The sequence below is a fragment of the Amphiprion ocellaris genome, chromosome 2, assembly GCF_022539595.1.
Source record: "Amphiprion ocellaris isolate individual 3 ecotype Okinawa chromosome 2, ASM2253959v1, whole genome shotgun sequence".
In the NCBI taxonomy this organism is placed as follows: Eukaryota; Metazoa; Chordata; class Actinopteri; family Pomacentridae; genus Amphiprion; species Amphiprion ocellaris.
In genome coordinates this window covers 2,528,558-2,555,728 of record NC_072767.1, presented here as the reverse complement: position 1 = coordinate 2,555,728, position 27,171 = coordinate 2,528,558, and the positions used below count along the sequence as shown (strand labels likewise).

General features: G+C 40.9%; 1 protein-coding gene across 1 annotated transcript in view; it reads left to right on the top strand.

Annotated features, from left to right (window-relative positions):
- The window catches only part of trabd2b (TraB domain containing 2B), an 88,081-nt gene that overhangs the window by 38,653 nt on the left and 22,257 nt on the right, over positions 1-27,171 (top strand). The window contains exons 3-4 of the mRNA XM_023277805.3: positions 6,716-6,862; positions 17,099-17,273. Of these exons, the coding sequence (XP_023133573.2) occupies positions 6,716-6,862; positions 17,099-17,273 (322 nt within the window). The remainder of the gene's footprint in view (positions 1-6,715; positions 6,863-17,098; positions 17,274-27,171) is intronic.

The window sequence follows — 27,171 nt, the reverse complement described above, 5'->3', positions numbered from 1 at the left end:
TAAACTGCACTCTCAATTATTTTTTGAGGGGAATTTTGTTTAGTAATTTGTCACCTGTGACATGGTGGAAAAGGTGCCCAGTTAGAAAGAGCCATAAAATCTCCATTAAAACGTTAGAGGGGAGGACAGAGGCATAAATCAGAGGCCAGGCTTTCACACAGAAGACCAGGATTCACTCCCGTCATGCATTATGGACGAGACACCATCAGTCTCTGACTCAAGTTTCCTTTTCTGTTATTGTTTACTTTCAGTTCTCACTTGCTTTCAGGTTAGCCTTATGCATCCATGTAGGTTTGGCAAATTATCATGGTTTAGTCAACAGTTTTAGATGTTAGAAGCCTGGTTAGGGTGAGAAAAAATATCATATTTTGAGTAAAAACCATGAACTTTCACAATGATAACCACTCGTTAGAAGCTTGGTTAGGCTTAGACACAAGAACTAGATGTTTAGATTAAGGAAAATATCTTGATTTTGGTAAAAATATGAGATTTTCACAACACAATTGAAGCTTCTCCTCCATTTTCTGGGTTACCAGGGTGACAAATCCCATCCCATCCAATCAGCAACAAAATAAATGGTTAGAAACATACTGGAGATACATTAGAGAAAGATTTAATCCCACAGAAAATATGCTTTTCTCAAAACACAACAGAGAAAGCAGTTTAGTTGTGTAGGATCCCAATTTTGCAGAGACTGGGATGGATTTTTAGCATTTGGATGGGTGTCTATGTGGTTTGTGTGTATGCAGGTGTGTTGTGGGTATTACAACTATAAATGTTTGGCAAAAAGCAATGCCTTCCAGCTCATGCTAGATGTGATGAGCTAAAAGTGCTGCTTACATTACAATAAACAACTAATACATGCAGAAAGTTGCTGAAGGTCTGTAAAGCTATTTTGGCAAAGCTCTGACATTCAAGGTCACGTTTGAAACATTTCTGTGCTTGAATGTTTCCTTTGCAAAGCCCCTGACAGGTTACATGAGTTCCTTGGAATGGAAAAAAGATCAGGTCTTCAGGGCCTTCTTGATAAAACTGTAGGAGACAACAGTGAAGCTTCCATGTCAGACTGTCTGGACAACTTTGATGTGGTCTTATGTGACACCAGCTTAGCAGCGTAATGTATTCAAGGTGCTTTTCTGAGCTCGTGGGGTGTCAAAGATCAGACAACGCTCAGCTTTTAAAATGTCCTGGCTACTGCTGTATGGACATTTAAGCATGAAGTCATACTGAGATAGAGCAGGTTAAAGGAAAATGGAGGCGAGGGTGTTTTTTTTATGGTTCTCTGCAGCGGCCGTATCCACCCTTTTTGGGGGGCGACTCTGTGGGGAACAGGGATGAGATATCGCACTTCTCCTATTCTTGGGTTGCCCTGGATGTTATTTCAACTCCCTGCCTCATTCCCTTCAGTCACCCCAGGGTGCTGTGAACCCAATGCCCTCCTGCAGTGTGCTGCTGATGCCCACAGGGGAAGCCAGCAGTGTGTGTCCTGGGTCAGGGGTCCAGATCTTCTCTTTCTCAGGCAGTGAAACACAAGAAGCTCTCAGGGAGACGCGAGCGGTCGAGAGGAACGCACCACCCTGAAACCGTTTGGACTGTTTTCTTTATCAGGGGCTGATTAAATGACCAGAGATAAAGATGAGGAGGAGAAAGAGATGAATTCCCACTCTGTTTGGATGGTCTGAAGTTAAAGGTACTACGAGGATTTTGAAGATCAAGGGGAGCAATGAAGTTCGATTACAGCTCCTGAGTGAGCTGTGAAAAATTGATTAATTTCTTAGAATCACGTTACTTGAATCAGCATTAATTGAAGCTAAAGACTACAGGTTTTGAAATGAAAAAATGAAGAGTGTAGAGTTAGAAAAAAGTGGGCTAACCAGTCCACTGCTCATCTCTGCTTGCAGCTACGTCAACCCCCAAACTTTTGACCCAACCAGAAAGCATCAGAATGCATTATGAGTAATGTAGGTGCCAGCTTTTGACAGGGAAGACAAATGTGCTGCACAAAAAACAAAAACAAACAAGAGTTGTGTCCTAATTCAGGGCCTGTATCCTTCTAAGGCTACATCTAAAGACCTAATGCGTCACACCGGGAGGACGAAGGCTGTTGAATTTCAAAGTCTCCTTTAAATGTGGTCTAGTCTGGCTCACTGCATGTAAGATGTGGATATAAACTCCTTTAAGCTGGCCTTGTCTTTTTTTCCATGATCTACCAATTTCTTCACTAAAGAATATGACAACAACAAACTACCACACTGAAAAGTCCCAGGGATTTGGACCATGCAATAAGACATCCTTTTTCATCTCAGTACTCATCTCCCAGCATGCAACATTACAACCCATTGTTAATTAAAGGGAACATCGAAGTTGCATCCTTTGATTAGACACGCCCACAACGAGCAGGATTGTTTAAAGAAATACAAACAAGCAGAGTTCTTGTCCCCCTATGGCAGAATGATAATGTGGTGCAATCAAAGCATCATTTTCTGCAGAAAGGGCTGCAAAAGTGAGACTAAATGTGGCTTAAAAATGCGTCTTTCTCCACCCATGGGATGCTTCATGGGCCAACCTATCCTAATGCATGACGGTGCATGGCTGGACTTTTGAGAATATGGTGGCAAGTGGAACTTTGGTAGCCAAAAACAGCACTTTTAAATCTAAGTGTTGGGTCATTTCCATTTATTCCATGATATGATAAAACTACAACAGTAAAATCTAAATTTATTGACGCAGTCTTGTCAAACTTGTTGGCTTTTGTTGCCTCCCAACTGTCAACTTCAACTGTCAATATTACTAAATGACAGGAGATGCAAAGCTAGTTTAGGGCAGGAAAAGCTAGCGATGGAAGAAGAAGTCCTCTGTAGGCTGCACCATCTCATTTAACAACACTTACTTCGACTTCTACAGCCTTTACAATTCATGTTCTTCATAGGATGCACATCCTAAATTAAGACAGAGCTGATATCTTCACTTTTGATGCATCAGTTTTTACACTGTGCAGCACTCCTTTGGTGACTAATAGCTTGAAATTAGTCTTTACCTCTCCAACTCTAGGCTTTCAGACAAAGACAATGTTCCAGGATACTTGTTTTGAAGAAGCAGGACAAAGATAATATTAAATCACATCACTTGCTTCATATTGTAGAAATTCTGAAAAACAGCTGTTTTAGCAGTAAAAGAGCTCATTGTGGAAAGTGGTTTTCAACCTGGGACCAGGACAGATACAGGAAAGAAGAAAAACAGAATGTTATACTGCCTAAATTTATGATATCTTCTCTCTTCTTGTCCTTTTTTCTTGATGAAATACATCCACATAAAAAACAAAATGGTAAAGTGAAGCCATATAGTTCTGATATATTCACAAAGATGCAAAACGCAGCAGGCAAAGCTGAGAGAAATATAGTGGGATGAGGGGAAAGAAGGAAGATGTGTGAAGGAACAAAGTGTCTCACATCTCCTGTCTGACACTGGCTCTGCTGCACCTGACTGCCTGGTTAGACCCAGTAGCCTTTCCAGGTCTTAGCCATAGATTTTATAACCACTAGCCCAAACTCTCCACTGCGCAACTGGAGAAGAATCACCTCCATATGTACAACACATGCTCCTCACAGAGAACAAGGCTTTATTTGTCTTATACCATTCTTTCACACTTTCAACTCACTTTGGCTATTGTTCTCTGTCCTCCTCATGCTATTCCTCCTCCTTTCCTTCCTTTGTTCTTTCTTTCTTTTCTGTCAGTTTGCAGGAACGTGGAAAAGTATCTCATTGTTTTAGCAGAGCTGTGACAGAAAAAGTGAGTAATGGACAGCATAAATAAAGGGAAAGTGGACATAAGGGAGGGGAAAAGATCGGAGCAGACAGGATGAACATGTGTCTTTCTTTTTTTGTGTGCTTTTCATTTGTTTTTAGCAACTTCTGAGTAGCTCTTAAGTAAATTTTGTATATTAGATTTTCTCTTCTCTGCCAGAATTCAGTGTTTGGCCTCCACAGTTTGACACTTCCTTCTGTTGTATTGCTGCCCACAGCCCTTTAGCTCCATCCATCACTCACATTCTCCGATTCAGATTTAAGGAGGTAGAACAGGGGAGTGATGTAGCCGACAAGAGCGAGCTTTCTCTGTTCCAGCACCTTGTCATCGGCACCTACTCATTACATGTCTCAGACCCGTAAAACCTTCAAACAAGCTCACACTATGGCAAGCGAACAGCCAGGATTTAATGCACTTCAAGGTCAATTGCTGCAAATGTACACACATCTTGATAAATGACATTTTCTGAAACTTGAAAAGATCAGATTTTTATTTTATTTTATGTTGCTCCTGCTCCTGCCCGACCCTTTCTGTCTGTTTTCCTTCCAGCGCTCGCTAATGAATTTTTGGAGTGCTGCTCTCAGATCGCAGGTTCCAAGACAATCCGTGCGGCCCGCTCCTTCCAGCTTTGTTCTTATAAAGCTTTTTATTTAATTACAATGGGAGTTTCTCACGCATGTATTAGACGAGATGAAAAAAAAAACAGAAGAGAGAAGCAAGAACCTGCAGCAGTAAACTATGTGGCGAACAGAGTCAATGTTCGTTACTTTGAAAAGCGTCTGGCTGTAAAAGAGTCGGTCTGTCAGAGTGAGTCGACCACTTCAGCACGAGAACACCCACTCTGTCAGTCAACACGTGTGCACGCAACACACACACACATATATGCATCTACTTATACACACACACACACACACACACACACACACACACACACACACACACACACAGGGAATGTTTGCATTTCCCCTCCTTCTCCCTCTTCGCCTCCCCTGCAGTGACTGACGTGCTCTCATTCAGTCCAGCACAAACTCAGGCGCCATGGTTACAGCTGCAGGGATGTTCTTCCCCCAGGAGACGGACAATATTGAAATAACAACTCCCTTAACAACACAACCAACCGTGCGCTCGCCCCTCTGTGCGTCTGGAGCAGTTTGACATGTTAAGGGAAACTACTGAAGTTGGCCGCGTTGCCAAAAAAAAATAAAAAAATCTTGGCAGGTGTGTTTGTGCCGTGCCAGCTCCTGACCCAGAGTCTGCTCAGGGTCTGCTTTGGTGTTTCTCTTGGAAAAACCTTTGAAACGTGGCAGACAGCCCTGTGGGTCAAGGACTTAGGGAAGTGGCAACTCACTGGCACAGAATCAGCTTCTACAGCAGCAGAATTAGCTGCTCTGACCAGTTAGCCACCAGGCAGATTTAAGCTCTCTGAGCCTGGCATCTCGTCTCAATAATACCTGGAGTTTAAAGCGAATAACGAATCTCACGGCACACGGAAAGAGAAACTGAAACGAGGTAGTGTCATTACGAAGCCAGCAGGAGGGCCTCTGGATTTGGGAAGTCTGGAGCTGAGATATGGACAACAGTGTGGAAACACTGGGAGAAGTTTGTCAAAAAGAATAAATACAAACAGCAGGAGGAAAGGGGCAGAGATGTGGCCCTGGCAGGGAGATGAGAAGGAGCAAAGTAAAGACCAAAACGGAGGATAATGAGAGAGTCACATATGCCGTTAGCTCATCAGTTGTCTCTTTGCGTTATGTAAAAAACAGCAGACCAAAGCAAAAAAGGAGCCCACAAGACTGGTTTGCAAACACAGTGACCTCAGAGGGAGGGAAAGAGAGAGTCACAAGGTTGAGCTTATAGAGCTTTGGTTGTGATTATCCCGCCATAAAGGTTACCTGGAGTTGAAACATTCAATATGCACAATATGGGCATTTATGATTGTGAAAACATAACTTAATTGCGAGAATTACGACCCAGACTTTTTGACATCGGCCTCAATCAGTTGCGCAGCTGTATCGGCCTTAAGCTGCTCCACAAATCATCCGAGTCTGGATGCTGGCGTTCCCCCTGCAGTATTTTCCGAAGTCAGATTTCTTGGTAATTAGGATCATAGACACGGATCAGATTGGTGTAAGTCTGAAGATACGATGAGCTGAATGTTTTGATCAAGTCGGCTCAGATTGTCTAAGTGGCTGCAGCTGTGTGAATCTGTCGCAGTGCAATTCAGAAAGAAAGATATATTTTTAAAAAAGCAGATTTTCTCCGTCAAACACACCTCTGGTTCCTGTAAGAGAGCTTAACGGTGATTGACAACCCGGTCTCGGCTGCCAGACCAGTCAGAGGTGGCGTGGGATTGTGGAGGGAGGGAGCAGTGAGGTTAACCCCTAGTGTCTAGGACAGCTGTGGGGTTTTTTAGGCTGGCTGGCGGCTGCAAGCAATAAATTCTCTCTAAAGAGGGTTTACTTTTGATTTTAATGGGCGCTGTAAATTTACGGCACCTCGGCTCTGCTGAAAGAGAAAGAAGGCTTATTTTTAAAGGGTCTCTCTCTCTCTTCAGCTCTCCCTTTTCTTCCCCTGTTCTCTCCTTCCTTCAGGAGAAAGTCGGGGGAATCTTGCCATGTATTTTGTGGTCTACTTTTACCTGTAGTCAGCCTGTATGGAAAGTGTATGAAAATATCCTGAATAGAAATGAAAACGCTGCAAAAGAACTTGCGTTTCCCAGACGCGGAGCATAACGGCCTTCATTGTATATTATGGTCACATTACATTTTTTAAAGAGGAACGCTGGCCACACTTGCACAATTTATCCGCCTTTGTGGTGAATTCCTCTCCAGCGCAAAGCAGAGAAATGGGAGTTTTGTTGATGCAGAAAGTAACAGCAGCCTTCCTGTCTTTCCGTCTCTCTCCCCGCAGGTGTTGTTTGCTTTGAACCAGACGCTGCTGCAGCACGAGGGCGTCCGAGCAGGCAGCCTGCAGGGCTCCTACACCACCGAGGACCTCATTACGCACTACAACTGTGGTGACCTCAGCTCCATCATCTTCAACCACGACACCTCACAGGTTGGTCCCCTTCCTCTCTGCATAACTTCAACCCTCCTGCTATGTTGTGGATCATATTGACCCACTTTAAAGTAGAAAAAATCTCAATAATAGTTAAAAGTATTTTTCCAGTATGGAACTTCTTCTGCTTGGCTTAATAAGTGTAATCAACATATAAAATCAAAATTGTTCATAATCAATACCATGTGAAACTATTCTATTTTATATGTAGGTCTTTCCAATGTATATTTAAAAAGTTTTAAGACGCATTTTTTATGAAAAACGAGTGAGTTGTCCTCATTGAACAATGATCTATGAGAGGTAAAGAACACCATTGCACTAAATATTGATTGAAATGATTAGTAACAGAGTTAATAAAGAGGTATAAGCAGTGTTTATCAGGATTTCTTGGTTTCTGACATGTTCCTAGGTCAGACTGACTCAGGAACATCATTGCCGTTCCTGAGAAACAAACCTGACAGGAGGGTTAAGAAATAAAAGATGGTTCAAGGATTTTTGGGTGATAATTTTTCAATATTCCAAGTGGCCACCCTCTGTCTAACAGCTGGATATTGCTGAAATGTTTGTGGGACTATCTCAGAAGGACTCTGATGGCGTCAGATCAGTGTTTCCCATAAGCTGATTTATGTGTGGTGATCTGCCACAGTATCAACATTTACCAGCAAATATTGATTTTTCTACTTTTATTGCTTTTATGGGTAAAATCTCATTAGTGCAGCTGCATTCCTCTGTTTCGTGTTCAAACATCCACATTACTACACTATATGGAATGCCAGAAAAAGATTTTGGATGTCCAAATCCATAGTATGTCAAACACAGTATGCCAAAAATAGCAGGATGTCCAACTACATCCATCGCTGGTTTTTGCAGTAGACAAGCCAGCATACCTTTCTGGCCATTCTGACCCATAATCCTCTGCATGGCTACATCAAATAAGTCAAAATGTCTCGTGAGTACAAATAAGCTCGAGCCCCTGAGAGCGCACAGACACATGACAGTTCATTTTGCAATGCAGAGTGTGATGGATATATGAGGAGGAAAGTTGAAGTTTAGGGTGCAGTATTATGATGAAGTAGTACGTCCCCATCGTATGCTACTTTAAAAAGCAGCTGCAGTATGTACTGAAAGCTAAAGTATGCGATTTGGAACAAAGCCTTTGTCTCACAAACACATTGACAGTGCATCCATCTGTGAACAGCCAATCCTCTCCAAACCAAAACATGGAACAGTCAGTCTCACGAATTGTTAGTATCATGAACACTGATGCACAAATTTGTCAAGAACTGAAGCGATCAAGTTCACAAGTTAAGATGTGGAATGTCACTTGTGTTGTAGTTGCACATATGAGGTGCTGTGTTAACTTTCCAGAGTTGCAGCTCCTAATAAAACTAGGGAGACCTTTGGTTTTAGGCTAATTGTCTTAAAATTAGTCTGAATCATAGTTAATGATGACCGTTAATGTCTGAATCAAGTCTGCAATGATGAGGAGATACAGACAGACCATCGTAATGTTGCAAAAATCAAGCCTTTATTTACTTTTCTAGGCCACTGACCCCAATACATGACATTTCTATAACTGTTAGACTGAAATCTGGGTCTATATACACACTTATAAGCAGTAATTCGATCACCTCTGTTGGTTTACTTCTCACACACTTCAACTCCAACTGCCAGCTCCTATTGGCCCAGCTTGGAATTGTGATTTACAGGTTAATTGTAGCAAAATCATCCAAAAATCCCCCCACATAAGAACCACTGGCAGTGGACTCAGCCAGTCACTGACAGTTGATATATTCGGTCCATCCGCCCAAACCTAGTTCAGAAAATCAAAACAGAATCGCTCCCTATTCGCTTCTCTTTCAGCTAAACAGAGTTACACTGGAGTCGATTTAAACACCTAGTTTCCAAAAGGACAACGCACAAAACACAAAATGAGCACAACGCAAAAGATCTGCTGCCACTACTGCACTTTGCCAAAACATACAAAATTGCGATATTATCTCCCACGTTGTCCCACTTACAACAACAATGTGCTGGAGAAGTATCGCTGCATTTATGCTCTCAACAGTACGTTTCGTCAGATTTTGTGAAGTTGCAGCCAAAAGATGTCACGTATTAAATTCCTTTCACACTGAGGTCATGCTGCTCGGTGTCATCCTGATAACAGCTCAGCTTGGAACGCAGGCACTCGGGAACAAAAAGCAGTCAACACCATATATGTCATCAGGTACCTGCAGCTTTTTTCGTGGGATAAAAATATTCTTCACAATATATACGTACACACACTTCTTGCAAACTGCAGGACTGACAAATTTAAGACAAGTTTCAAAAGCTGCAGCTCCTCCAGCTCCAAAAATGAGTCAATCCCCATAGAGTCCCATGATAAAATGAACAACTTTATGTATGGTTTTGTTCTCTATAGCTAATTTCCTCAGTCATGACAACTGTACAGGGTTGAGTTTTTAAATAACTCACCCATTTATATTGCATTAAGGCAGCGATGTCAAACATACATAGTGGCAGCTATGTATGTTTTCATCTGTATGATGACAATAAAGCTATTCTGTTCTATTCTATTCTATTTTATTCTAATCTATTCTATTCTATTCTATTCTATTCTAATCGGCCTGCAGGCCAAAATCAGCCCATCAGACAGTCCAGTCCGGCCCGTGGGATGACTTTACAAAGTGTAAAAATTACAGAGAACAACTGTAAATTTAAAAAAATCTCTAGATCTTGACAAGTTGTTTTGATCATAAAGTAAAATACTAGATTGTTCAGTTCCAGATACCTGTGAGTGAATGTTGTGTTCCTTTGTAAACACACTACAATCTGCAAGTTGTAATGTGTAAATGATAAACTGAGGCATAATATAGTTGAAATGGCCACTTTTTGGAGAAATTCCAGGATGTTTATAATGGTTTGTACAAGGATAGCTCAATAAAGGTGAGTATTTTCAGAATGCACTTATATGCACTGAAACAAAGGGAAAAATTCAGAGTTGTGGTTATTTATAGGTTATTGTGGTGTGATTTTACTGGTGCGGACTACTTGCGATCGAATTGGGCTGTATGTGGCCATTGAACTAAAATGAGTTTGACACCCCTGCTCATTTAGGTTCAGGTTAAAAATCAGCTAAAATTAAGATCATGGCCTGGCTAAAGTCTACTAACACAAAGGAAGACTGCTTATTCTTGAAATCTTGTCTTTTTGCTGTTGTCAGGAATTAATTATTGTTTGTTTCGTGCCATGTATATTATCGTTATAGCCAACTAACTGTTGTAACAGGGAAACCTTTTAATGTCACTACAAAACTATTAATCTGACAGATTTTTATTTCTTTTGCTTTCTTAGTTCCCAGCATCTCATATGATATGCAGCAAGCAACAGATTGAGGTTCTATTTCACTAGAACAAAATAAAATATGAGCCTTTTCTTCTCACTTTTACAGGATTATTTTACAAAATGAATCACACCTATGGAGGCGATGTCACCATTTGCACTCTTTTTTACCACTGCACATTTACACTTTCACCTTTTTTCTACTAATACTATTCAGCCTTCAATACCAAGTGATAGTAATTGGTTTAATTTCAGTCATAAAACCATATTTACACACATAAATTTCATATTTTTTGATGGTGATTTTGGGTGGACTGAACACCTTTGCACTTGACAGACTGCAAAAGGCAAAAAACAAAAAATCCTTATATATCCATAGATCTTTATGTACGTCCCCTGGTTGTTTTCTCCTGACTAGATCCTTGGTTGTGTTGTATCAACTCTCAGATGTACGTTGCTTTGGATAAAAGCGTCTGCTAAATAAAACTGTAGAACTGTAGCTGAAACATAGAACATATCTCCCAGTAATTCTTTCCCAACAAAATAAAGTATCCTGCAAGTATAAAAAGACAAAATATGATCAACTGGGATCCAAATTGTCGTCTGCAGTGTCTTTAGGCCAGGATTTTATGATTCAGTGATCACTTAGATTGAGACAATTGCCATCAAAGACAAACGTGTCTGCACTAAAAGTATGAAATTATATTTCTGTTTTGTAATTTTCCCTTTACAGAGCCATCCAAGTGCAGAATTTTAGGCTACCACTAGGCAACAGTCGTTTTAGAGGCTTTTTTATTCTGCCAAGATTAAAAATCCTATGTTAATCATGTTTTGTTGGACTAGAGAATGGTCTAGGTTCTGATAGAGTCAAATATTCACATAAAACACAAGCTACTTGCAGCTACAGTCCAAAAACATCTGTAACAGCGCTCAAGAACCAAAAATCTCTCAGACCCTCGATTTGAGTTGGCAAATCTCTCATACCCACTTCTCTGCCATTACGCTATCGTCACCTCAAACTTTTAGGCTTGCACATCAATTCCACAAATCTGCACGTTGCCATATTAATCCTTCTCAACCTCAAGTTACTCGATAGTCTGACACTTTAATAGCTTTGGACTCAGCCGTAAATACACCATCTCACCTCCTCCAACTTTGGGTTTCCTAACATCGCCTCTGCTCCTCCGGTGATGGGCTCTCCATCAGTCGAAAGGCCGTTGTGACGCTACATGCAGTAGCGTCTCTGCCCTTAAATGCAGATTTGCTCAAAAGCCCTTCTCGTAAATCAATTATGCCGTGTCAACCGCCCTCACTGATCCTTAAGTCCCATTAAACCCAACACGCCATGCAACCTCAACTCACCGCTCGGCTGCAGAGATTCCACATCGTTTGCACGCAAAATATGAGAAACCTACTCAGACAGTTCTGTTCGAAAGCCTTGACAAAAGCCACACATCTCCTCTCTTTCACCCGTTGTTTCCCCATCTGTCTCTCTCATTGTCTATCCACGTCTTTCTCCCCGGAGGCCTCGAAGAGCTTGTTAGCCACAGTTTCACCTGCATGTCTGGCTGTAGTTGACTCCTGCTTTAAATCATACCACTTTGCCCCTGCTCCTCCTGTCATAATAACATGTATTAACATTCCCCAACATATGCTACAACAATCAAGACGCCCGACTCCGGAGCCTGTAGCCTGGTGATCTATAGCGGCTTTTGTGTGTGTGAAAGTGAACTAGCAGGGCTGTAAAAGAGCAGGTGCTTTTTGATAGGTAGGACTTAATCCAGAGGCCTCCGACACCCTCTGATGCTCTCACAGCTCAATCTTCATCATGTTGGAAGGAGGCCGATGATGGGCCCCAGACCACAACCCGGAACACCGGGGGCAGGACGGGTTAATGCACCACAGCGTTCGACTGGTCCCAAATCCATCAGAGCAACAAAGATGAAGCGAGAAAGGAAAGAAAACAGGCACAGAAAAGAAACAAGATAAAGGCAAGAATCATTACTTTGCCAAGGAGGCGGAGCCTAAGCAGAGTTATGTGACGATCAGCGTTGGATTGTCTGTCTGTCTGTTTGTTTGTTTGTAACGTTACTCAAAAATGGATTAACAAATTTGGATGGAATTTTAAGGGAAGGTCAGAAATGACACAAGAACCAACTGGTTAGATTTTCACAGTGATGTGGCTTATAGTGTGGATCCTCAAATGTTTTTCAAGCTTTCAGCCGTCGGAAATGATACGACTGAGCAGCCTTGGTGGAGTACTGCATTCTCTGAGTGCTTTTCTTGTTTTTTATTGCATTGAATCCATCTTTACATTTCCTGCACAAACTTTAAAAGCAAATGTAGCACGATGAAAATGAATGTGATATCTGCACTTGTCCACAACCGCTATCTGCATTGTTTTGTAAAGTAAATTTTACAGGAATTTAATTCAGAATCAGAGATACTTTATTGATCCCTGAAGGAAAATTGCTTACGTTACAGTTGTTCCCATTCAAGTCTCAGAAATATAAGCAAAAATATATGATGGACAGACATAAACAGAAAAATATGGTTTAGAGGTACAAACATAAGTAAAAAAGTATAAGCATAAAATGTAAAAATGTGCATTGTAATGAGAAAATAAAAATGTAAGTATACAGTGTCATAAATAGTAACAGAGCACAGAACATTAGTTAATGCACATTATTTAAGTGTCAGCTCAAGAATATTAGTTATCTGCTTGCAGGTGAAACATAATTGCATTAGTCTTTGTTTTGTACACACATCTATTATTCAGTATAATGTGTTTTTATGGTTCAAGAAGAAAAACATAAAAGGAAAGAAGAAAATGTAAGTGGACAGGAGAGGAAAAAAGGACTTCAAAGAGCCAAATCAAACAGAAAAGGAAAGAAAAGAAGTAAACTGCTGGCAGGACACATGACAGAGCAACTGAGAAAGTGAGAGCAGAGCAGATCCAGTAGTGAGAAAGGGAGTGAATATCTCGCTGTCACTTTACATTTCCTGTGCAGGTCGGGATAGAGAGCAGCTAATGGCCTTCCCTGTGATAACTTATCTGCATTTACCGCTACACTCCCACCTTGACCCCTCTCTGACCGGACACTTTTTTTTCCCTCTCGTCATGAAACACTCAAACTATCCTCACTCATCAGAGCAACAACGAGGTCTTTCTTCACATCTCTTTCTGTTTAACTTTATTCCCTGATGTTTGTCCAGATCTGCGTCATTTTATCTATTATTCAAGGCGTCCTGTCAATCCAGATGAACCTCACTCACCATGAGAAAGCACAGATAGTAAAGAAAGAAATGAATCTGCAAAAAACCAAGAAAAAGAAAACCCAGTGAAAATCTGTCAGCAAGAACCCTCCACAAAAAATAGGTTAAAAACTGTAAAGTTTTATTAAAATAATAAAGGTGTTTATGAGTAAACATGTAGATTTACAGTCATACATGTAAAAAAAAACAAATCACTATTTTTAATACTATATATTTTTGATCAGTCATCATCTAAATTAATGTTTTTTTCTGTGATTTGACTGAAAACAGGGAAAAAAAAAACTTTAACCATTTTTCAGTCCTAAATTTACATAATTTTTCTTTCAAATATCAGCAAATACCTATAATTAATATTCTTTGCTGATTTAAATACAGGAGAAAATTGTGTAACTTTACAGTCATGCCACTGTAAAACAACAAATTAACTTTTATAAAAATATTGATTTTTAAAATTTCTTGGGATGTCACAGCACTAAAATCTTTACTAGCTTTCTGTAATTGACAAAAACAGGAAAAAAATCTATTAAATAACAGAAAATTGTTTTTAAAAATGACAATTAAAGACTTTAATTTTATTTTTTTTAGTGAATACAGGGCAGTGGTCTACTGATACTTAAGTGAGTAATGTTAGTTGGATTTGATCAGTCTGAAGCCAACAACCTGCCAAATGTGAATAATTTTGACTAGAATTTCTTCTCTTTCTTATGAATATTACTCTACGTTATATATTGAAGCAAAATACAACCAGGTTGTCATGCAGCTGAAATGCAGAGAGATCTAAATCATAAGTGTAGCTACGGAAAATGTAAAATGTCTAAGCACTGGCACTGAAGAACTCCATATTAATTTATTGTGAATACATGCAACACAAGTCACAAATAAAATAAACACACATCTGATGTAACTGTGTATCAGAACCATTCAATCATTATGTGAAACAGACTAAGAGGAGCATCTGAGGGACTAAATGAGACAGATTTTGGATGGATGCTGAAGAGAACCTTGTTCACACGTGGAACAATAAATCCCTCCATGTATTCAGACTCTGACACACACATATTTATTTACACACCATTTGCAGCTGTTCTACTGTTGCGTCAACTTGTAGCTCATTTGCAGACAGCAGTTTTCTGTATCCATGTCTGTGTTTACTTGTCACACTCCAATACAAGCCCAGATTAAACATGTCTGCATATGTGCACGGAAGCTTTTCTATCTCCGGCTCGTCATCTTTTCATTCTTTTCAACTTGGGAAGAAAGATTGAAGGCTGAGTGGCTTCAGATGTTCTCCAGGTTATACAGGAGGAGGAAGGATTTAAAGGAAGGTTTGAAATAATCTTTTATAATGTAGTACCAAGGAATTACTGGGGAACAAATCAGGAACATACAGATAATAAGTCGTCAAGGAGCAGTTCTTGAACTTTACTTTTAAACTCTTAAAAAGTATCAATTTACATCTCAATTGTAAAAAGAAATCAAAACTCTATGTAACATCTACATGAAAAATCTGTACCTTATTACACATATTTGCAGTTATTTTCACCATTTCATGTCACAGTATTTCACTGTTTATTAACCATGTTTTCTGTAACTCCTGCTGCCAAATGTACCCGATTTTGTAACAGATTTTTGAACAATCTACCCGCAATTAAAGTAACACACCATTTTAAACATTTAATAACTATTTCCTCTCCACTTGCTGATTTTCTGACCACTATTTACCCAATCTCTGTCCCATAAAATAAAGTAGCACATCAATATAGAGTTTTTACTCATGAGCTTCTTAAATACCTCATACTAAGCACATTTCCATATTAATAATATTGTTTTTTAGGGTCTACTAGAATACGTTGACTTTCTTTTTCACCTGCTGTACATTGCTGCAGCATCTTCATCTGAAATGCTGCATTTTATCTCCTGTCTCTTTAAAAAAAAACAAAAAAAAAACAACCTTAGTCTGCTCTGATTTGTCAACTGGTCTGATAAAAGCAGGTAACACTGGATATATACTATAATCATAGATGTTTGGGTCTATGCAGAGGGAAGTAGCTCTAAAAGGAGCAGCTATAGCAAGGACATAATGGCAGACTGTGAGGCAGCTGCTCATTCTTTGAGCTAAACTAGCTGCAGAGGAGGCGCTATGCAGATGTACCGCATGATTATGCAAATGCGTAATGGAAGAACACCCCAGCTCCCTTCAGATTTGAGGCTTTGACTTTTTACATGCATTGAGAAGCTATAGCACATTGAAGGAAACGGAAAACCCAAAAAGCACAACATGGACTCTTTAAAAACAAACCAAAGAGCGCAGTAACAAGATTAGCATGGAACTCAAATTCTGTGGTAATCTGCACAGTGGGTCAGCAGACATCGGGGCCAACATCATATACTTACTGACACTGCCATTATTCAAGAAAAAAAAATCCATTACAGCACACGGAAAAGAATTTCAACCACAACAGCACAAACAGGCCTCAGCTAAGGAAAGACGTCTTTATAACCAGCAGCAAACGGTATCAATAGATGGAGCCGAACGATGGGATGCACTCATGCATTTTAGATTTTATTGCACATATATCAAGTGAGGGCTGCACAGTGGCGTAGTGGTTAGCACTTTCGCCTTGCAGCGAGAAGGTCCCTGGTTCGCGTCCCGGCTTTCCCGGGATCTTTCTGCATGGAGTTTGCATGTTCTCCCTGTGCATGCGTGGGTTTTCTCCGGGTACTCCGGCTTCCTCCCACAGTCCAAAAATATGCTGAGGTTAATTGATTATTCTAAATTGCCCGTAGGTGTGAATGTGAGAGTGCTTGTTTGTCTCTGTATGTAGCCCTGTGACAGACTGGTGACCTGTCTAGGGTGTCCCCTGCCTTCACCTGAGTCAGCTGGGATAGGCTCCAGCCCCCCCGCGACCCTAATGAGGATTAAGCGGTGTATAGATGATGGATGGATGGATGGATGGATATATCAAGTGAAAGAGCTAAAAAATAACTCAGTTTGGGCAATAAAGAAGGGCTGAAGACGGAGAAAGAGAGACATTATGTAGGTTTAGGAGTGTCTGTGTGTTGCTGCTACTGAACCACCACTCATCTTCACAGATTAACAACCTGTAGAATCCACCGATGGAGCCAAAAGTGGAACAGAGCCAGCATGGTCCTGTCTGGCTCGTAATAAATCACACAGCAATTAAACACACTCATGGATGTACTGTACTGGTACAGTCCACCCAGTACGGCACACACACTTATAAACAGTCTTCTTTGTCTACAAATGTAAAGCCTGTACACACATATGGTGTTGACACGTCTCTCCGCCCTCTGTCTCCTTCTTGTATTGATGCTTTCTCATTTAAAAACCAACCCATACAGCAGCGTTGGTCCTTTTCTGTCAAGCCGTCACATCAGAAACACTTGTGGCTGCCAGGTGTCACACTCAAATGGGCACCAACACCCCCGTTCAACCCACTCCTTTCTTTCCATCTCAAATTTTCTCTAACGCCCTTCCTTTCTTTTTTCACGTTTGATGTACAATTTAAATGATTCATCAACTCTTAATTCTGCCACGGGATTTCCAATGTAAAGGCTTTTAAGCTCTCGTATTCTCACGCTCTTTCTTCCTCTCAGCTGCCTCACTTCATCAACAGCTCCCTGCCAGCTCATGACCGCATGACGGCCCAGCAGATTGACAGCTACTTCCGCCAGGAGCTCATCTACAAACGCAACGAGCGAATGGCCCGACGGGTGTCCGCCCTGCTGCAGAGGAACCCCAACCAGACGTTCTTCTTTGCTTTCGGTGCAGGTAAGACCTTCACATGGCATGTAGGATCAGATACGGGTTCAGTTTATAGCCTCCACCACATCCGCTGACCTTCGACTTGCTGGCTAAACAATCAGAATGCATCATGGCAGTACTTTGCAAGTGGAGCTGAGAGCATGTGTTTTCCCATAATTGTAAAGAGGAAGAGAGATCGGCTTTGCTTCGGTCTGCAGCAGAGATTCTGTAAATACTAATGTGTGTTTATGGTCAAAAAATTTGCTCTCTTTTGAAAGCAAAACTGGAGAAAAAGCAGGACAATAATGGTGCACAATGGTTCCCAGATCTCTTTCATGCAAAAAAAAAGTGTATGTCGATGCAATTGTATGCTCACACACTCACATGTGCACATACACAACTACAGAAGCCTCAATAACAGCCAGCTCCCACCTCAGAAATGAAGAAACATGAGCTGTTTGTTTCAATTAGCATTCCTGGCTAATGCTGCTAATGTTTCCTGAATGGTGTAGTGTGTCCTCAGGGAAGTGTGTATGTGTGTGTGTGAGCACATGTAAGTGTGTTTGTCCACAAAAACAGGTGGTGGGTGGGTACCTGTGTGTCTGTTTACTGTATGACTGTGTGCATCTGAAAATGGGTGGTACTGCCTCTAGGGTGTGTGTGTGTGTGTGTGTGTGTGTGTGTGTGTGTGTGTGTGTGTGTGTGTGTGTGTGTGTGTGTGTGTGTGTGTGTGTGTGTGTGTGTGTGTGTGTTTGTGTACACGTATATGTGTGTGCCATAGTGTGTGATTAATGCTGAATGTCTTGTTCCTTCCTTTGAGCATTGTTGCTCCCTATGCTCTTTGTGGTGTTTGGACAGGGCCGCTGTTGCACCATCCAGCTGTTTGTGCACATGTTAGTGAACACTGCACATTAGTTATGTGCTATGGCTGCGATGGAGGAATGAATTTGTGGAATAACGCTTAAGTAACTGGTGCATGTATATGAGGAAATAAATCCTGGTGATAGCGTCCTTCTCCTGTTGCAGACAGCGAAACAGCGAAAGTCATGTGAAAGCCAGCGAACCTCAGATTATATTTACAAGCACACCAATCGGCCACAACATTAAGACCAGCTGCCTCGTGTTGTGTAGTTGTGCTTCATTCCATTAAAACAATCCTGTGGTGTTTGGCACTGAGGTGTTGGCTGTGGAATATTATGGGTCCTGTGGGTTGCCAGGTGTTGTGCTGGTAGATGCTACTTCAGATCAGGATCTAGGGAGTTTGGAGGGCAGTTCAGTGTTACGGGCTCTTGGCCATGTTTCTCGAGCCAGTTATGTACAGTTTTTACATTGTAGGAGGATGCACTTCAGAATGACATCTAGACAAAAACCTGGATCTAAGGTTTCCCAACAGAACATTGCTTCTTAATGAGATGATCAGTGTTTTTCACTTCACCCGATAGTAGTTTTAATGCTGTTAAGTCTGTGCTCAGTTCAAACTTAAGGAAATACATCCATCCATTATCTATACACGGCTTAATCCTCATTAGGGTCATGGGAGCGCTGGAGTCTATTCCAGCTGACTTAAAGTACATGTCCACAAGATCCGGCAATTTCCCACATCCCATTCATTGTCTATGTGAAACGCACTGCATTGCATGCTGGTCCGGTTGTGGTGCGTTTCGAGCTGCGATCCGGTGTGTCTTCCTGGAGTGGGCTGCAGCTCATTTGCATAAAATACACCCGACTTCTTCTTTCTGCAAATTCGACGCAGCGTGCAGAGGTCCGACGCATCGCAAAACTTTCGTCAAACATGTAAACTAGCCGTCGGTGAACTAAAATGAAGACAGATTCAACTACTGTGCAGGTTATTTCTCGCCTCAAATGCTTTCAGAAATACTTTTTGCTGAACTGTTTTGTAATAAAAGAGAAAGTTTGTGGCCGAGCCGCCATGTTAATCCGGCTTGAAATCCAGGAGCAGACAGCTCCCGAGTCAATGTGTTTGTCCAATCAGGGGCAGGATAGTTGGAGAAGAGGGTTGGCAGGAGTTGAACACCGGCTACTGGCCTCAAGTACACGCCCACCAAGCGGGTGATTTTCACACATTTTCATTCAAATGCATCTACTGGACACGTAGCATTAGAGCGAAGGCAGGGGACACCTGGACAGGTGGCCAGTCTATCACAGGGCTGCACATAGAGACAAACAAGCACACTCAAATGCACACCTACAGACAATTTAGAATGCAGAAAGATCCCAAGCCCAGGCTGGGACTCAAACTGTGGATCTCCCAGCTGTAAGGCGGCGACAGTGCTAACCACCGATCCACTGCGCAGCCCTAAAATAAACATAGTAAGAGAATAAATGGCATAAACTACAATTACATAATTCAATAATACAATGAAAACTGTCCAAGAAGATTAAAACGGTTTTCAAACTCTGAATGAACTACTGCTGAGGCACTGGCAAAGTGAACATATACAGTAACTGAATGTACAGAAGGGAAGCACTAAGAAGCATATGTGACAGCAAATGAGGCTGAGTTTACATTAAACAGACCACCAGTATTACTTAGCAAGCATTTTGAACAAGAATAAAACTATGGCACGCAACACATAAAACTGAAATCAGTCATTCCTCACTGCAACATGCAGTATCTGGTAAACCACAGGCCCAGCTATCTTGTATGAATCAATTCAAACAAGACGAGGAGAATTTGAGGCTTAAATTCATTTAGACAATTAAAGTTAACCATTAAGGGTTTTCATGTTTGGCCTCATAAGACTATTAACATCAGTTTTAATACAGCTGTATGATCTCCAGGTTGTTAAAAGGTTGAGTGTGGCAGCTTTGTGTTGGCTTTCCGGTATATCCAATGTGGCCCGGGTAGCCGTGAGGTGAACATGTGTGCCGGGTCACCTACAGGCTGCAGCCTTGTGTGTGACAAACCTGACAGCTAGTGTGAAGTGATATGAACCATTACAGTTAGTCTGCTGCATGCACACGCATACACTAAGACTCATACTTGGACATGTATGCCATACCGGTGCATGTATGAGTGCAGGCTTTATAGCATGAACAAACAAGCACATTCACCCACACATCTACAGTGAACATAGACGTCTCAGTAAAAGCTTTGGCAAGAAAAAACAGATATAAGTCAATGAGGACCAGATTTATACACGTGAAAGTAAAGGGAACATTCGTACTGCATGTTCATTCAATTTTACGCTCACAGTCTGCATGTAATTAGTGTTTGATTTACAACAGCAGCAGCTAATTATGTGCTGGTTACTGGGGCTGCTTACTTCAAAAACTAGTGACACTAAAATAGAAATACTCATTAATTACAGTATGCTTATGGAATGTAGCTGTTACTATTTCTACAGTTGAACTATTGCCGTAAATATAGATTGAATAATACTCATTTTCGAAGGAATTTGTTAACCTAGCGCAATGGATTTCTACAGAAATTAGAGAGAACATATTTAAAATTTAAATCAATGTATCATCTGGACATTGAAGTTTGACTGCAGATTTAACGGCCAAGTCATTATAACTTTCCATGGAATACAGGCTTTTAAAACTAATTCTTTTCCACAAATTCTCACACGTCTATCCTTAAAGATACAGTGCCCATATAATGTATTCACCCCTCTTGGAAGTTTTGTCCTTTAATTGCTTCTTGCAACATTGAATCATGGTCAATATAATTTAGCTTTACTGGGGGAAAAACTGTTAAAAAATAAATAAAACCAACTCTTACACAAAAAAGTGAGAACAGATTTCTACAAAGTAATGCCAATTCATTAAAAATATATAATGTAGAATAAGTGATAAATCAAGTGGCACGTGTAAATCTGCCTGGAGCAGGTCGTTTAAAAAAACAACAACAAAAAAACAGTGATTGTGCAAGAAAGAGACTAGTGAGGGAGGCTACCAAGACACCTATGACTCCTTTGAAGAAGTTATGAGCTTCAGTGGCTAAGATGGGAGAGACTGTACATAAAACTGTTGCCTGTTGTTCACCAATCAAAGCTTAATGGAAGAGTGGCAAAGAGAAAGCCACTGTTCACAAAACCTCTACTAGAGTTTACGAGAAGGCATTTGGGAGTCCCTGAAGTCACTCCTTGCTATGATGAGACCAAAGTTACAACTTTTAGCCAAAAAGCTAGATGCCATGTTTGAAAGACACCAAACACTGCGCATCATCACAAACACACTGTCTCCACTGTAAAGCACGGGGTGGCAGCATCATGATGTGAAGCATGGTGGTGGCAGCATCATGATGTGAAGCATGGTGGTGGAAGCATCATGATGTGAAGCACGGTGGTGGCAGCATCATTATGTGAAGCATGGTGGTGGCAGCATCATTATGTGAAGCACGGTGGTGGCAGCATCATTATATGAAGCATGGCGGTGGCAGCATCATGATGTGAAGCACGGGGTGGCAGCATCATGATGTGAAGCACGGGGTGGCAGCATCATGATGTGAAGCACGGTGGTGGCAGCATCATGATGTGAAGCATGGTGGTGGCAGCATCATGATGTGAAGCATGGTGGTGGCAGCATCATTATATGAAGCATGGTGGTGGCAGCATCATGATGTGAAGCATGGTGGTGGCAGCATCATGATGTGAAGCACGGTGGTGGCAGCATCATGATGTGAAGCACGGTGGTGGCAGCATCATGATGTGAAGCACGGTGGTGGCAACATCATGATGTGAAGCACGGTGGTGGCAGCATCATAATATGAAGCATGGTGGTGGCAGCATCATGATGTGAAGCATGGTGGTGGCAGCATCATGATGTGAAGCACGGTGGTGGCAGCATCATGATGTGAAGCACGGTGGTGGCAGCATCATGATGTGAAGCATGGTGGTGGCAGCATCATGATGTGAAGCATGGTGGTGGCAACATCATGATGTGAAGCATGGTGGTGGCAGCATCATTATATGAAGCATGGCGGTGGCAGCATCATGATGTGGGGATGCTTCTCAGCAGTTGGCCCTAGAAAGCTTGTAAAGGTAGAAATTAAAATACATGAATGCAGCAAATGGTAGGAAAATCCTGGAGAGCAACATGATGCAGGATGCACACGAACTGTGATTTGGGAGAAGATTTGTTTTCCAGAATGGCAATAAGCTGAAGCAAATGGCCAAAGCTACACCGAAATAGTTTAAAGACAATAAGGTGGTCAATACTAATGCAATCATGTTTTTTTCCCCCATTTTGATTTAATTAAGATTACTTTGAAGATATCTTTTCTCACTGACATAAAATTTTTTTTTGTAAATTCCTGTCAAAAAAGCCAAATTATACTGACCATGTTTCAATGCTTGAAAATCAAGAAAAGGGGAAAACTTGCAGTGGGTGTGAATACGTTTTATAGGCGCCATGTGTATCATATGCCCTACCAGTGCATATATAAAGGAGAGAGATCCACTTTCCTAATTAGACATAAGTAATGTCTCAGATCACTAACTGAGCCTCTGAGTTCCAGATTTACAAAAACTAACATGTAAAAAGCTTCATAAATTAGCCCCAATAAAACGTCTCTGGTGCACTAATCACAAAGCTTCCTTCTTCTCATGTCTTATTTCTGTATTCAGGACGTTGACTCATGTCTTTATGGTCCTGTAACTGTCCCTGTTGGTCCCAGTTTCCCACTGGCTGTAACCAGCCATGAAATTTTATCATTCGGCGATGCCAGGACATATTAAGTGACGGCCGGAGCTCCTACAAATCTGGCCATGCTCGCATTTCTCTTCAAGGTTTCAGATCTCGCTCTTGAAACGGGGAGGCTTGGTTTGTGAAAAGGGGTTCCCTGCTTATAATCTGATCATAATCTAACCGCAGAGCATAGTTTGAGTAATGAAGGGAAATAAAGAGGATGGGGGTGTGAGGGTTAAGATTATCCAGACATATTTTAAAGTAAATACAGTCCGGGGAGATGAATTACAGCCGTTCTCAGGCCAAATGTGGGCGTACAATAATGTGATCACATAAAATCCAATCTTTATGGTCAGATCTCAGAAATTATATGAACATGACGTGTGTGTAAGTGCAGGCGGTCAGTTTGTACTGCACAGCTTATTCTTGCAGATTTTAAAATGAAATAATCGTAAAGTGGGAGGTGAGATGTTTTGGATCACGGCTCTGCATGTGACAGATGTGTTTGTTACTGAAAACTTCTGCTTGCGGCTATTTAGGTCAAGTGGCTGTTTTTGCGTTTATCGCTGCGTTTCTGCCACACAACAGATAAATATTAACAGCCCCTCCAGCAGCCTTCGCGTTGGACCGATCGCCTCCAGCCTGAACAAGGTCCAGAGCTCAGAGGGAAACCAGGACTGTCGGGAAAGAGCTGGGGCAGCTCTCAGGTCAAGGCCCTCTAGAATTACTGATGTCGAGGTCCGATCCAGGAGTTTTTTCAGGGGGTAATTAAACTATACGACGTGTGTATAAAGTGGTTGAGGCAGGAAATCCATCTCTGCTCAGCTCAGCACCTTACTTCCCAGCCTCCCCCTTTCCTCTCGCTGTACACCTACACCTTCCTGTATTGTAAGGGCTGTTTTATGTGCAAAATGTATGCTTTTGTACTGGGAAAAGCTCTCTCTCCTCCATCCTTTCACACACATCTGGAGGCACACACGTGTCGTAGCAGACATTCTTTATTTTCTTCACTTTCACCAATAGGTTATTAATACAAATTACAGAGGTAAAAGAGCTCCAGCAGGCATAATTGAATTATCCCAGGCAGTATAAAAGAGACTGACTGAGCAGAATTACTGTCTCACCGGAGCTGCTGTTGGGCCAACATTTTATGATATTGATGGTCGACAATAGCAGCTCAGCCAGCTCGACTCTCTTTCTCTCTCGCTCGCATAAAACAGTCATATTTTAGCCACTAATTCACAATAGATTACAGCAGTTGGACTCTTGTGTGGTGAGTTTACTGTAAGTCGACAATGCATCAGTAAAACTCATCAGCAGCCTATTTTTTCAGCCTGGATTTTTTATGAACACTATGTCAAATGTGAACAAAAAGCTGTTTTAGTCACAATGGTTGTTAAAAACCCAGCAACAAATGACCGGACAAAGTTAGTCATCAGTAAAGAACTTTAGCAGCAAAAGATGGATTCTTTTTTAGGAGTTGGAGCTATAAAAAAAAAAGTGTGCACATGATTTGAAAAAAATATGATTTTTATGTCACAGAAACATGAGACAAATTAAAGTTTTTTTGTATTTGGGGGATCTAAAAACAATATTTGCTAAGACATTAGCTGCAGCAATGTTGTCCCAGTTAGCAGAACATTCCTACAACATTGACTAACATTATCTAGTTTTAAAGAAAACTTCTTAATTTAATTTTCAAAGAATAATTAAAGAATATTTTAAATTCCAGTAATCATTCTATATAGATAATGTTTTAACATTTAGAGGATGGCCACAGATTATGTTTCTTTGTTTCTTTCTTTCAACATTCTAAACATTTAAAAAATGCTTTCCAGATGTTACCAAGGCCTTCAGTGATTTTATAAAGCATTCTTGTAACATGAATTACTGACAAAAATGGAACATTCTGTCTGCAATGTTCTGAGGATGCTGTTGAGGAAACTCATTAAACAAGGTTGTTTTATAAAATATTTCACCAATGATAATAAAGGATGGATGTTCTCCATGCAACATTTTCAAGATCGTATCAAGACGATGGATGGCAGAATGTTCTTTATAAGACATTCCTGTAATGTGATATATTGACAAAAGTGGAACACCCTGTCTGCAACGTTCTAAGGACGTGTTGTGGATGTTTTTGAGGGAGCACATTACACAATCTATAAACATTCCCACCAGGTTTCACAGTGTTCTATCATACAGACTCATGCTCTCCGTGCAACATTCAGTTCAGCTTTGAGCATGTTAGGACAGTCTAATGGTCACCAAACACTTTGGTCATCCCACCTTTAAGAAGAACATTCTGGGAACTTAAAGAAAATGTCACGCTGAAAATATTGGTAGAACTTTCTCAGAACATTTATGGAACCAAAAAATTAGAGCTCAAATTACTTCAGCATTCGGGCTGCCTCCCATTACGTTGTTTTTAATCTTATATACTCAATGATTCAAAAAAGAAAATACCGAAGCAGCTCCAAAGAATATTTTGTGCAAATTTGCTTTGTTGCTGTGATTTATAAGAAAAGATTTATACTACTGCCATGTCCACACCACAGCCAACAGTAGGGGTGGGGGAAAAAATGGCCAAAAGATCATATGACAATCTTTTTGGGTTAGAATCCACAATCTGAATCACAATTCCCCCCACAGATGTAGCTGAAATCCTGATTAGTTGTGCATGTGGCCGTCAGGATACAAAGTCTATCAGCTCGAGTCAAGGCCAATCTCACAAATCCCTGCATCCTGTTTTTGTTCTTGTAGCTCTGACTGGAGGTGGTGATTTGTATCGCCGCCACTTTGAGGTTTGTTGAGTTTCCACCCTATAAGACAAGATGGATAATCAACATTGATCACTGCAAAGCTTCAATGAGAGCACCAGCAAAGTATGTTCTTTACTCAGGAGAAATTAGCATGAACATGATTCCAGATCGTTGTTTGCTGCACATATACACAGATAGTGTTAGTTTCTGACATTAACTGAACATCCAGAAATGCAACATTACAAATAAGTCAGAATTTTTATAGAATGAACACAATATAAACACAATAAATATAAAAACTCTGACATGAAGTTAATGCCAGATTTAGTAAATTACTACTTTCAAGTGTACAGACTCAACTAACCCAACACATTACAATAAGGAGTGTCTTTGCAAGAGTGACAGCATTAAATGCATTATACTATACTATATATAAACACAGTGTACATACAGTCAAATTCATCATCCAATTCAATGTCAATGCAGAAAGTGAAAAAAACCTAAAAAGAACACGATTAACCTGAAAAGTGGCGTAAAAATGGGGAGGAAATCTTACATCATCTGACTTCTTAACAGGACTGCTGCTGTGTAATGAATCAATTAAATGATTAAACAGCACCGAGACACAGTTCAGGTAATTAACTTACACAATTAGTGTAAACAGCAACAGTCACACTTTTCACTTTAAGTAAGATTAGAAGAATTTACAACACTTCGTTCAGGATGTTGGTTCGCTTGCCACTATTCTGCACCCTTCACGCTGTCCTCAGGTTATAATACAAGTTACACCTTTCAGATGTGTTCACTGAGCATCATCCTAATTGTGTTGCAACCAATCACAGTTTTGCTGAGTCTAGGTGGAGTAGGAAAGCTACGACAGCACTATTATCGCTTAATTAATGATGCAATCTGTACAATTCCTCTACAAAACTAAGATCGTCTACAATACAACACCTTTAAGATTGCTCACTCCTAGCCAGCAGCCGATGAGGACGAGTTCACGCCACAGGAGCTTCAAAATCAGATTGTAAAATCAGCTTTGCATCATATAAAGAGAAACTTCACAGATATTCTTCACTCTAATCTTAAACATGGACACATGGCAAGATTTACAAATAATGCATCACATGCTACTGGATATCATTAAGATTAGCGTAGCAGCGCACCACCTCCTGTGACCTCATGGGAAACAGATGTAAACAAAACGGACACTATGCTGGAACCACTTGTTGTGATACGTTGCAGTGAAGAAAAGAAACTAAAAGGCTAAACTAGTCTGGGTGAGAAAATGATGGTAGAGATATTCAGTTTAGCACAGATTCGCAACATATGTCATTTCACAGCGTTTCGCATAGTAGGTAGAGATCTTATGAACTCTAAACAGAGACCAGAAAACCCAACAATCCTTTGGATTCCCTATGAGCGAGATGGAAGGAACAAAAAACCCCTGGAGTAGAGAAGGAGGAAAAAACATTCAGACAGAACCAGACTCAGGGAAGGTGGCCATCTGC